General features: G+C 48.7%; 1 protein-coding gene across 1 annotated transcript; it reads left to right on the forward strand.

Moving 5' to 3' along the window:
- Positions 1-1132: 1132 nt before the first annotated feature.
- On the forward strand, positions 1133-7144 carry LOC114842528 (SLIT and NTRK-like protein 1). The gene has a single exon (XM_029128136.3). It carries the CDS (start codon positions 2315-2317, stop codon positions 4415-4417), a length of 2103 nt encoding a protein of 700 aa, XP_028983969.1. The 5' UTR covers positions 1133-2314; the 3' UTR covers positions 4418-7144.
- The last annotated feature ends 6278 nt before the right edge of the window (positions 7145-13422 follow it).

The raw sequence follows: 13422 nt of genomic DNA on the forward strand, positions 1-13422 counted from the left end.
AAACACAACAAATGGTCCGCGGACGGAAGGAAGCAGCAAAGCGGGCCCTGAAGGAGGTTCCAGGGTGGACGGGAGAGAGGAAATGTAAAGAAACAGGCTGAAGTGTTGTCAAGCATGAAAAGCAGCCGCATTTAAACCGCTCACTCGTTTCCTTTCAGGACAATAAAGTCACTTATTCCATATTTGTGCAGCTTCTGTCTCTGTCCGCTTTGTGGCTGCAGCTGAGCTTTCCGTGACCTGCTCCCACGTCTGTTTCAGGTCAGAAGACCCGTATGTCACTCACAAACATGACACAGGCTGGAACAGCTGAGAAACAACAACCTTGACCCACTTTCGTTAAATTCCTTAAGAAAATGCTCATAATATTAGTTATTGAGAACTTTAAACGTGCTGTAAAACACCTGCGCATTAGAATGAAGCACCCCATTGATTATTCTGGCGCTCATTGACCTTTAAACTGCGCGGGTCACATGTCAGCGAGGCCAACGTATGCGCCGTGAGCGTGCTGCGCGTGCTGATGGGAAGTCACACCGGGCCACAACATTATCACCACCTGGTGGTTTTAATGTGACGGTGGACAGGGGTCAAAAGACGTCCTCCTGTAACGGTGTCGGGGAGTTTGACGGCGGTTTAGACCCAGCAACAGGCACGCAGGCGGGCGGGGACGGATCAGAACCGGGGATGTTTTACAGCCGAGCGTAGGTGGTCCTAATGATGTTTTGCTTATTGCGATGCCTTAGTGGAGTCTCCTGACTCTCTTTGATCGCTCTCCCATTGCACTTTCCGGAGAGAGAGAGAGAGAGAGGGTTTGTTAACTTAGCATGCATTTTTTCTGTCCTGCTCAAATCCAACGAAGCACTGCAGATGGAGGGAGAGGAGGGGGGAGGGGGGTGTCGGTGCGGGCGGTGTGTGTGTGTGTGGGGGGGGGCAACCACCTCAACTCCCCTGTGCCACCGCTCCGTCATCTGATGTAACACTCTCAATCTGTGGAGTCTAATACAAATCGATAAGCGACGGGAATGTGTTCCAGCCACTTGCTTTTCCTTTTTTCCTCTTCTCAGAGTTGTAGATCTATTTTTAAAAAGATTTTTTTTAATCTCGAAAAAAAATAGAAATGAAATAATAAAAGAAAAAAACGTCACGCACACATGCGCATATAGGGTGCCACACTGACGCATCGTTTGTTGTATAGTCAACTGTTTTTTTTTTTTCTTGCTGGACTGAGGCATGCCTGTAGCGAATAATTGTTTTTACCGCATTCAACAGTGTTTTCAAAGCGAGGGGAGAAAGTCGGAGCTGTAGCAGCGCAGGCTCGCAGCGCTGAGGGAGAGAGATGCGCCAAAGTGATGCCGTTTATCCTCTAAGACTGGGGGGAATTTAAGGCATTGAACTGAGGTATCACGATCCTAATGTGAAATCTCACCAGTGGTCTCGACGATGCCTGCTTGGACACTTTTGCCATGGAGCTGCGAGCTTTAGGAGTCGCAACAAGAGCTGGCAGCCTCGCGCGGTGGCACAAATGTGTAATTTTTGCGCATCTGGAGGGGAAATACACGAGAAACTGTAAAGTGTGATTTTTTAGAAAAGTCTCGCCTCTATACGTGGATTGATTTTTCCCCCCTGCTCTCTCCTCACAGCATTCCCTCAGTCCGTCGACGGATTTTTGCTATTACAGCTCAGTAGAGGGTGTCAGATCTTTCTTAGAGCACCGCGCTAGGATGAACACAGTCGCCGCGTTCCTCTCTCGGTGATCGCCACGGAGCAAAGGAGCGAGGGGAGGAAGCGGCGCGCGCGAGCGAGCGAACGAGCGAGCGAGCGAGGCAACACGGCGACGGACGCGATGAGGGGATGCGGGCGTTTCGCAACGCTGGGATCGCACGTGAAGCCCCAGCGCAGGGTGTGAATTCAGCACCGGGGGGAGAGGGGACAGCTCCCGACGCCGCAACGCGCAGCGCGAGCGGAGAGGGCGAGGAAAAAGCACGGATTTGGTCTTTTCTTTCTCGCCAAGGTCAGTGTTGAACGAGCCGAAAGAGCCGGAGGATGAGTGGGACTCTACTGTCGCTCGCTGTTTTTGATTTTTATCATCGACGTGCCGTGGCTGCGGGGATTCAGTGGATGTGAAAGGGACGTTTATGTGGTCATTCTCAAACTGCGAGTCTGGACACGAGAGCAGGTTAGATGCAGCATGGATGTGTTATAAAAGACTGCCTTCTTCTGCCTAAATGTCCGTGTCTCCCTCTTCCTCCGATTGATGTAGACTAAGATTCTCAGCTCGTATGTCCTGGAACCGGGAATGAATTGTTCGCGTTGAAAAATGCTGCTTTGGATTGTTCTGCTGAATGCGGCTCTTTGTGTTGCTAGTGGAAATGTTACAAGGGACGTTTGTAAGGAGCAGATATGCTCTTGCAACGAGGTCGAGGGGGATCTGCACATAGACTGCGAAAAAAGGAGCTTCACCACTCTGCAGCATTTGACTGGCCCGAGCTCGCAGTTTTATCACCTGCTGTTGCACGGGAATTCGTTATCCAGGCTATTTCCCAACGAGTTCGCCAACTTTTACAACGCGGTGAGCTTGCATTTGGAAAACAATGGCTTGCACGACATCGTGCCCGGCGCCTTCCTGGGACTGCAGCTGGTGAAGCGGCTGCACATCAATAACAATAAGATAAGATCCTTCAGGAAGAGTACATTTCTGGGGTTAGACGACTTGGAATACCTCCAAGCTGATTTCAATCTATTGAGGGATATCGATCCCGTTGTTTTCAGGGACCTAAATAAACTTGAAGTGTTAATACTTAACGACAACCTCATCAGTGCGCTACCTATAAACGTGTTTCAACATGTGCCCATTACGCATCTCGACCTGCGGGGAAACCGAATCAAAACGTTGCCTTATGAGGGGATCCTCGAACAAATACCGGGCATTGCGGAGGTTTTGTTGGAGGACAACCCGTGGGACTGTAACTGCGACCTGGTTTCTCTAAAGGAATGGCTGGACAACATACCGCGTAACGCGCTCATCGGGCGCGTGATATGCGAGGCTCCCACCAGGCTGCAGGGGAGCGACTTGAACGAGACGTCGGAGGAGGATCTGTGCCCCTCGCAGAGCGGCGGCGTGGACGCCAGCCTGGTCGCCCCGCCCACGCAGGAGGAGACCGCGGAGCCCGCGGGCCGCAGGCCGCGTCCGACGCCTTACAAGCCCGGCGCCGCCGACGCCGGCGGGCCGCCGACGCCCGGCGGGCCCCGGGGCCGCTCCAAGTCTCGCGAGAACTGGCAGCTGAAGCTCCCCGTGGTGACGTTCGTGAACGGGGACAGGGAGCAGCTGGCCAACGTGACGTGCCCGCAGCCGTGCAACTGCAAGCTGGTGGGCTCCAGGCAGGGGCTGGGGGTCAACTGCGAGGGGAAGAAGATCGAGAGCCTGTCCGGCCTCAAGCCGAAACCGCTGGCCGCGCACGAGCTGAACATGAGAGACAACAACATACACGCGGTGAAGAAGAACCAGCTGCTCGGCTACTCCAGCCTCAACCTGCTCGACCTGGGCGGGAACAACATCAAGGTGATCGACAACGGCACCTTCCAGAACCAGAGCGAGCTGCGGTGGCTGTATATGGATAAGAACTATCTGGATACGCTGATGGCGGAGATGTTCGTGGGCCTCGTGAATCTGGAATATCTCAGTTTGGAATACAACGACATCCAGCTGATCGTGGCGGGCGCCTTCAGCTCCATGCCGAACCTGCGGGTCCTGTTCCTCAACAACAACCTGCTCAAATCTTTGCCCGTGGATGCTTTCCTTGGGATTTCTTTGTCCAAAATCAGCCTGCACAACAACTATTTCCCCCACCTGCCCGTGGCTGGCGTGTTGGACCAGCTCAACTCAATCATTCAGATCGATTTGCACGGGAATCCGTGGGATTGCTCGTGCAGCATCGTGCCCTTCAAGCAGTGGACGGAGAAACTCGGGGCCGACGTGATAGTAAGCGATCTCAAGTGCGAGTCCCCGGAAGAGTTTTGGAAGCGGGATTTCCGCTACGTCCGGAACGATCTCATGTGCCCCAAACTCTATGACAGAGTCTCCCCCACGGCCCTGTCCAAAAACAGCACTTTCACCCTGGACTCGGGGACGCGCTCGAACTCGTACTTGGAGCCCAATAGGGTCTCGATTTCGGTGCTCGTCCCCGGGCTGCTGCTGGTGTTCGTCACGTCCGCGTTCACCGTCGTGGGGATGCTTGTGTTTATTTTGCGGAACCGCAAGCGCTCGAAGCGGCGGGACGGGAACTCGTCCGCGTCGGAGATCAACTCGCTGCAGACAGTGTGCGACTCCTCTTACTGGCACAGTGGGCCTTATCACGCGGACGGGGGCGCGCACAGGGGCTTCGACTGCAGCACGCACCTCTCCACGACGAACGACGCGTGAAGGGACGCCGCTCGGCGGAAGCAGACGCCAGGCTGGATTACAAACGGCCGCGCAGACGGACAGACAGACTGACGAGTGACTAACGCGTCAAGGCGAACTGTGCCGTGCGTCACGGGCGAACACAGACTTCTTTATGTCTTGTTTCCTCCAGTCGAACCATGTAAGTCAGTCTGCTGCTCCACGGGCCCCACTCTGTAATATATGTATATGCCGAGCCCCCCTGGCCCCCCCCCCCCCCCCCCCCCCCCCCTTCCCCACTCCCTCTCTTCCTCCCTTCCTCCCTCCCTCCTCGCAGTTCTGCTATTTGCCGCAATCGGACTACGGATCTGTATGAGACAAGGAAAGAGGGAGAGAAACGGAGCGACACAGGGAGAGGGGCGTGTGTGTGAACGAGAGCGAGAGCGAGGACCCAAGGAATGGTGCACGAGCGCATGAATGTACATGTAAATACTCGGACCGATGTATCATAATCTGCATGAAGATATTTCGCATGGTTTCAACACACACGCGACGGCGAGGAACCATAACCACCATAACCAACAAAGAAGCAAACTCGACCCTTTCATGTTATATCAATATGACGACTATATATAGATATTAAGAATTATATATGACTATTACAAAGTGCCATTTCTCTATTTTTTGTGAACCTGCAGTTAGGATTTGTATTTGTTGTTTTAAACCTGTTTGGAGAAAAGAAGAAAAAAAAAACCAATAGCGGATTACGATGACTATCTGAAAGGAGTGATGGAAGTGAAGCTGTCAGTGCATGTTCTTTTCTGTTTGTTATCATTTGATTGTCGATAAATATTGGGGTTATTTATACCGTGACTAGATGGTGCAGATTAAATTCCAGCGTCTGCGCAGTCATCATCTCCTTTATGAATGTAAAACTGTGTTATTTTATGGTGTGCCAATTGTTGACTTTCAGATATTCAGACATGCAGATGAGCATGACCAATTAACGTCACTCAGATGCTTATGCTGCAAAGTTAATGTAGCTAAAATAACAGTTCCGTGGTTTTGTGTGTCAATGAATATAGCCTGCTTTGGGTGAGAGGAACAAAAAATGTCATTTAAACGGGGGGTTTATACCATCATATTTTTTCAACAACTGAGCAAAGAAGTGTTTTCAATCAAGCTATACAATTGGATCTACTGTATGTAAACAGCGCAGGTAGACTAATATAGAATAGAATGCTTTTTTAATGTCATAAAAAAGTATTCCTCCACAAAAAAAGCTTATGGCTATGATTCACTTTCATCATATTGTGAGCTTTTGTAAAGCCATCTAATCTTGTCCAAATAAGAGAACTGAAACTCACTGTATTTACTACAAAATGTGCTCGAAATAAGCTGTTTTTTCGGAGGCTGCTTCTTGCTTTCTGACGGACGGGGGCCATGTTATGGCAGGAAGTCAAAAGAAGCAAGGTCCGTGGAGAGACAGGAAGTGGGGATTCAATAGGACACACACACACACACACACACACACACACACACACACACACACACACACACACACACACACACACACACACACACACACACACAAACACACACACACAAACACGTGTGCACGCACTGCGGAGGTGATGAGATCATGCAAGATGCCTTTTTCAACACAGCATTTTGAACTTGAGATGCTCTTCTTTGGGGGTCGCATGGTTTATGTGGGCTCATGAAAACATTGCCATGACTGAATAGCTGTTTTGCAGAGCTCGACTGTCAGGTCTGCTGCTTCTAGCCTATAGCCTCCCGCTTTTCCTAAAGATGGATTTGGAAAATAAAAGCATTAAAAAGGTTGGGGCATACTTCCAGTAGTCCAAAATTTCTCAACTCTTCTCTGCAGTGTCTGAAACAGATGGAAGGAATGTGCAATTTGCATTTTTTTACGTTTTAATTCTGATGTAAATTTTCAGTGCTGGTGACTTATTATTGACTTTGCCTATCAATTATCTTTAATAAACCCAATCTCGGATGCCTAATATTAATATTAATATTTCCAGCATAATTTAATAATAATCTACCTAAGATGCCATGGCCATGACCAGATGTAGGAGGACTGTCTCACACCCCCTGACACTTCTCCACCCTTTTGCTATGTCCCTTTTAGAAGGCCTGCAGTCTCAGACTAGCGCTGTCCATGGTGCTGAACCACATCCCTTCCTACCCAGTCTTTGACTCTCTGCCCCTTGCCTGTGTGAGACTAAACGCCATCGGAAACGAGCGCGAGCGGTTGCGTGACTGGTTGCATGTCTGTTTATAAATCCCTAACTTCCCCTACTGTCATGCCTTCGTCTACTGACCCCCACCCCACCCTTCCTCCCTCTTGTACCCACGCTGCAGCTTGACCTTGGGGACTAACATCTCAGCAAATCTGTGACAAAACAGAAACCATCATCATCATCATCATCATCATCATCATCATCATCATCATCATCATCATCATCATCATCATCATCATCATCATCATCATCATCTCCCTGCACTTTCTCCCACATTTCACCTTCAGACCCCCGTCCAGTCCTCTTCTCCTCTGTCCAGTCACACGTACGGGGGGTGGGGGGTTATTCGGGGCAACTGCGTGTCTCTTCTGTGGAGTATTACTGTGCCACAGCCCACTGATGATTTGTCATAACTTTCAAACGCTGTGTTTCAAAGTTACATTTATATGCTTTGCGATATTTGACCTGCTTCTATTTTGTTAAATAAAGTGTGGTTTTAGGAGTTTCTTTCGCTGAGGTCCTTTAATGAGACACGTGACCGGTTGGAGGTCCTTTTTCCTTCTTTCCTTCTTTCTACATCCTTGAGGTTTACAAATTGTAGGTTGTGGCAGCCTCATGTATTGAAACGTGTTCACATCATTCCATCGCAGCACAGTGTAGAGTTATATATTGTAAAGCATTGGGATTATTTTAAGATTATAATAACAGGATTCCATCAGAATCTCTGGAGAGAAAATGACACATTTTCGCGTCTTGCTGCAGTACTGCTGTATTATCATACAATACCCAGCGCTGCATCAGACAGTCAATGTGTGCCTTTCCCCCTTCTGGAAAAGCTCTATTTTTAACGGGAGAACAGGCTGCTTTTAATGAATTTATTACTGCAAAAACACCATTAATATGAACAACGTTTGGGTTGCCAGGTTGTGGAAAAGCCTGCCTGTATTCTCTTTTTCATGGCAGGAGACCTCTCTAGTGGTCTGCTTCAGCTCAGGCAGTATATTCTGGAAAAGTGTTGGGGCACATCAGGGCCAAACAGCGTTTATACAACTATTATGATAAGAGCAGCGTTAGTGGATGAGTGGAATCATTTTCAGCTTAATTTCATCACACACATTTTGCTAAGGAGTTTTAGAAAACGCAAATACAGCAGGTTATTACAAAAACCCACGTGACAGAGTCTTTATTTTAACCGACACAGCCGAACGTCTTGCTCTGCATTCGTCCTGTGTTTCCATTGTTGCGTCAAACTCCATTGAAAGGCTGACGAATTGTTCCACCATAATAAGTGTGTGGCTGTACATGTTAATAAGCAGTCAATAAATGGATGTTTGTCCGGATGCCCCGCTGCACTGCTCCAGAAAAATAAGTGGTCACGCTCCACTGGAGAGGTCTCCCTAATGAAAAACAAGCTAAACTGGGTGCTTTTTTGGGACTTTTTCATGAGCAGGCGGCCCATAATATTTTTTAATTCATGTCTAATAAGTGATCCTGTTCTTACCGTTGCTATAATAATAATGCAGTGCATGATATCATCTGTGGCTTTTACTACGTGCAAACCTAAAAATAACATTTGTTAATTATGAAAGAGGCCACAAAAACATCAGATAACGCTGTTGTATATTGTGTAAATGGGTCAAGTCCTATAGCAAATGCAAGGCGCCGTGCAGCGGAGTGGCATCCTGAAAGCTACACTGGAGGCATCACGCGTCTCCTGTGTGAATCCATTAGAGCCCGTTTTTGTGTCAGGTGTTCCTTCCGCGGTTCTGTGTGACTCAGCGTCCAACACTGGGACCCATTCATTAATGCGGCGGATAATAGCTGTTGGAGAACACCGTGCGGAGGAGCGGCCTCTTTAACATGCCGGGCACACAGCGCTCCAACGCTGTGGCCCAGCAGGCTCGCCATAGTCGGCGTGACAGGCCGCCACTCCCTCCAGCCCCCCCCCCCCCACCCCCCACCCCCAAAGGAGCCGGCAGTTGATGCAACACTTCCAGCAGGGATAACAACATCTGCACACCTAATAACAACCCGGCTTCAGCGTGAATCTCAGTGGTCTCGCTTGGGTTTGACTCGGGGCCACTTCATCCGGAGCGTATGGAGAGTGGATTGTGTAAAAACCAGGTGGAACCCAGTGCTGCTTAAACGCTAACCACCGTCTCTGTGCACGTCCGCCTGTGTTTGTGTTGACTAAAAAAAGACGCTCGCTACTTATTGTGATCGCGAAGGCGTGATCTGAAGCGGCCGCGACGGATGGCGTCTCCGCTTTGCTCAGATGAGGACGGAGAAAGGAATCGCACGGAGCCAAAGCGCGAGGCTTTCCCATTCGTTTGGACCAAAGCACTGATGACTACATTTTATCTGTGTGTCAGCTCTTGTTTTGCTCTTTTAAAAACATCCCCCAGAAAACTTTTAAGCCGGAGTATTAGCCTTTGATGTTAGCTTTGATGAAAACCCGGTGTGTTGCCAGCAGCCCTGCACTTCCAAACCCTGGAGCAACTGCAGCTCCCGCTGCTGGTATCAGTCCGCGGGAGTGTGTTGCATTGATTATCAGGCATTATCCCTGTGGATTTCTTGGTGTTACTCCTAGATATTATTATTAGCCTTTCCACTGTAAGCCAGTGAGTCTCAGCGGTTGGGTTTTATTAGCAATTACGCTCTCTCTGAGCCCCAGTAATTATGGCATATCGTCCATCCTGTCCTACCGTGCGGCTTGAAATCAGTGCCAGTGATTGGTATTAAATGCACTGGAGTGCAAGTGTTTTACATGAAAGGAAACACAGCACTGTGACAAGCAGCCACTCGCTTGTATATTCATTGTGCCGGCTAATGTGCCGCTCGATATGTAAACATATCCTAAAACACGTCTCAAATATAATTACATCAACAAAGAGAAGTCTTTAGAGGATAAAAATGTGTTTGTGCCGGGTGGATTTCCGCCTGCAGCCTTGCCCAACGGCATTGTTCGCCGGCGCGGCGCGCGCAAGCTAATCAGTCCTTTATTGTGGCATTTCCGTCTTTGTGGCAGCCGGAGCGCGGCTGGGGCGGAGCTCCGGATCACAGGCCCCGGCTGCACAGAGGCAGCAGCACATGAAACGGCTCCAGTGAAAGTTGCACACTTCTGAGGCCGCCGAATGCTTTAGGAGTTCAAACGAGGAGGAGGATGAATCAATCAAACCACGAGCAGCTCAAACATTTCACACATGCGCCCGCCTCCGCCAGGCAGACTTCAGCGCAAACACCCCGACTAATTAAAAGAATCCCGGCTTATAATTGACCCAGATTTGATGTCAACCCACTGCACGGTGACCTACGCCGAACCACCAAGCGGGGCCTTTAATCAAGATGAGTGAACGGCCTAGCGAGTGTTTCCTCCACCTCTAAGTAATCCTCTTCTTCCAGCCCCCGCGTATCGATTATCCCATCGATTTGATTTAGCAGCCTCGCTCGCCCTCATCCCTCACTGGCATTCCAGGTTTCGCGCGCCTCCACCTGTTCTAATCACTCTGCCGCCGCCATGGAGACGGAGGAAACGGGATGACGCCGTAGGACTCGATCCGGTTGATCCGCTTTCCCAGCGCTCGGCGCCGTCCTGAGCGTGCGTATGCGCGGCCACGCACACGTGCTGCAGTTTGCCTCCAGAAATTTTAATTTCCGCAAGCTATCTTGATCTGAACCCAAGAAAACCTGGCCTCGGTGCTTCTTTTTCTAATTATCTGGGCAGTCGGAGAGCAGCTTGTAACTCAGTCGAGGGGAATTTGACCTATTACATCAAGTGCTCAGTGAGAACCTCTTCAAGTTGGTGTGAATGATCCATAGCTGGCTGTTTTGTACATCAGGGCTATGCACTCGAGGATGATCGCATACAGTGATGCTTTCCGTTAAGTGTTGTTCTGCTGATTATAGCTTGAACGTACTCATCGCTCGGTTGTGGACGTCATTCATCCCAACATTTAAATTCTGGTAACCAAGAAACCGAAGGGCAGCCTACAGCACTTGGATGTCCTCCTTTACAATCTTCACCTCGTTTAAACAAAGCCGGGCTCTGTTAGAGGCTTTTCATATCCAAATAAGTGTGTGCACTTGTGCATACAGTACATAACAGCATCACGGAGGCTTTCAAATTCAAAAGGTGTTTGGCATTGACTGAGTCAGTTTAGGACACGTTTCTTTACAAAACTCGAACATCTAACATCTGATGTAAATCCAGGACAATAAAAAAAATTTAAAAAATATATCTACCATCAGTTAAAATTGAAAGAGACACTTAATATCTTGAGGACACAGCTCTGAATGCAAAAATAATTAAAATATGGAGCTTTTTTTTTTTGAGCGAGGCATAATTTCCTGCAGCTGAAACGGGTCATCGGTTCAAAATCACGCTTCTAAGCAACTCTGAAGGTCATAAAGCTACAGCACAGTGTGTTATGTTAAGTGTGTTCTGTTAGTAGGTCCCCAGAAACACAAGCCCGAACAATAATACTCAGTAAAACTAGCTAATGCATAACAGCCAGTGTGAGCGTCCTGTGTCTCCTTTTGACATCAATAACAAGAACAAGTGTAATATTAAAGCTCATATTTTAAACAATTTAATTAGTTATCAAACCTTTAAAAGAAGTTTAGATTTATTGGATCATTTACTATGACACTATAGCGCCATGATAACAATTTACCCTTTAAACAAGAATCATATATCGGTTTAAGAGTTGGAGTCGTGTGTGTTTGACTGTTCGTGTACAAGATAAAAAAAAAGAATGTGTTAAACTCCAGGTTCTCCTGACAATAACAAGACTTCATCAATGTTAACATTTCAGAAGCTCATTATCCGTCATTTCCATTTCAGGTCTGCTTCACACAAATGCACATAAACGCTTCCGGTCTGAACCAAAGTTTCATGAATTGTAAATTAGGACAATTACACTTGACGGACGCATGGGATTCTTTGTTACCAAAGCGGTGTCGTCTCAAGGACTTCACTGAATGGGTTGGTTTTCAAAAGGAGCATAATGAGGTGTTTCTGGAATAACCTTTCAGACATGCTAATTGCGTTGAGCCTGATTAATCTTAGCAGACACTAAATGCACTGTTTCCACAACAAGACGCCGCTCCGGCTTTCTGCACGTTTCACCGCAGCACATTCCACCCTGCACCACATTAGCATGCTCGGTGGCGTCGGCCTCTCGGAGGGAACTTTCAAATTCCCTTTATTGAAACGTCCGCCCAACGCCGCGCGGAGACATGAAAGACGAGGCCCGTTTGCACGGCCCCACACTGCGCCATTAGGCGGACATACGGCGGGCTTTGATACGGCGGCGCGCGCCGCTCCACACGTTGACCGGGATGCATATGTTCTGTAAATGCCCGCATATGGGCCGGTAGTCTGGTCCATAGGAGACACCCACGCGTACTGAGACCATTAAACCATCTGCGCACGGGAGCAGGTGCTCGGACGCGCCGCTCAACGCGCAAGCCTGCAATTCAGCCACAGGTGGTGGAACAATGCTTTTCAATGCGCGTGGAGGTTTCTTTTTTTTAAGTTAACAGGACTTTCAAAGCTCAAAAAGGAAGCGCGATTGTTAATTCTGGATGGATTTTGGTATGAAAACACACGCGAGGTCGGTCCTATGTCATTTCCTGCCGCTGTTTGTCCTGCTTCCGAGTCACCGCGGCGGATGCGTTTTGATTCCCCGCTCCTTCGTCACTCTTTGATGACTGGCAAATCGATAGGCGTTTGATGGCAGGGCCGGGGCGGGGGACTGGCTTCTCTTACACCCACTCTATTTAGGCTGACAGCTGAAGGCGGCCCGCAAACAAACACATCGTCTCCATCAACAGCAACAACGGTCCAGATAAATGGACGAGAAACAACTGCTGACATCGGTTACGAGGGCCCTTTTTCCTCTGATTGCGCGCGGGCCGGACAAATTGTCCACGTCTGACTTTGTTATAGGTAATCATAGCTCTGTTTTACTAACTGCTGTGTGTGTGTGTGTGCGTGCGTGCGTGTGTGTGTGTGTGTGTGTGTGTGTGTCTGACGCTTCCCTCGGTTGCTGCCACTGCTTTCCAAGAAAAGTTCTGCCTTCCCATCCTCTTACAGCCTGAAGGACTTTTTTTTTCTAAACAACAGCACATTCTTCCTCGCTCGCTGTCTCTCTTATATTTAGTTCTAGATAGAAAGTTGAGCTGTTGCTTAGCACCTCGGGCTATAAGGCACTCATGCACAGGAGATAAGAGAATGAGGATTTGTTGCGCAAAAAGCCCTGTGATGAAAAAGTGGGCAATAGTCCTTTTTTTTTTGTAACTGTTACTGGCAATTAATCCATCGGTGTTTGTCGAATTTATTGTTGCTGCCAAATGCTTTCTGGCCCACAGAACCATTATTTTGCTTTTTCTTTGTTTACCAGCATTAACCGACACTGTTTACCTTTGACCTAAACCCCTCAGTGCACACGCACACGCTGCAATACAGTACAAACACGATCCTCCCCCACCCCGTCCTCACACACACACACACACATGCACACACACACACATGCACATAACCAAATACAAATGCATGCTGGATAAATGTTGTCCTTAACCTGGCGTACTACAACCGCTCAGCAAATGCCAGCTGGGTCAACAGATGCCCTGGGCGCTCGAGCTCGCTCTCATACAAAGAACGCCGGAGCTGTCGTTTCATCTATGGACACACAAACACACACACACACACACACGTACACACACACACACACACACGTTTTGAGCTGCAGCGACAGCAGCCTACAAGCAGATTATGTG

This window comes from Betta splendens, chromosome 2 (genome assembly GCF_900634795.4).
Source record: "Betta splendens chromosome 2, fBetSpl5.4, whole genome shotgun sequence".
Classification (NCBI taxonomy): Eukaryota; Metazoa; Chordata; class Actinopteri; order Anabantiformes; family Osphronemidae; genus Betta; species Betta splendens.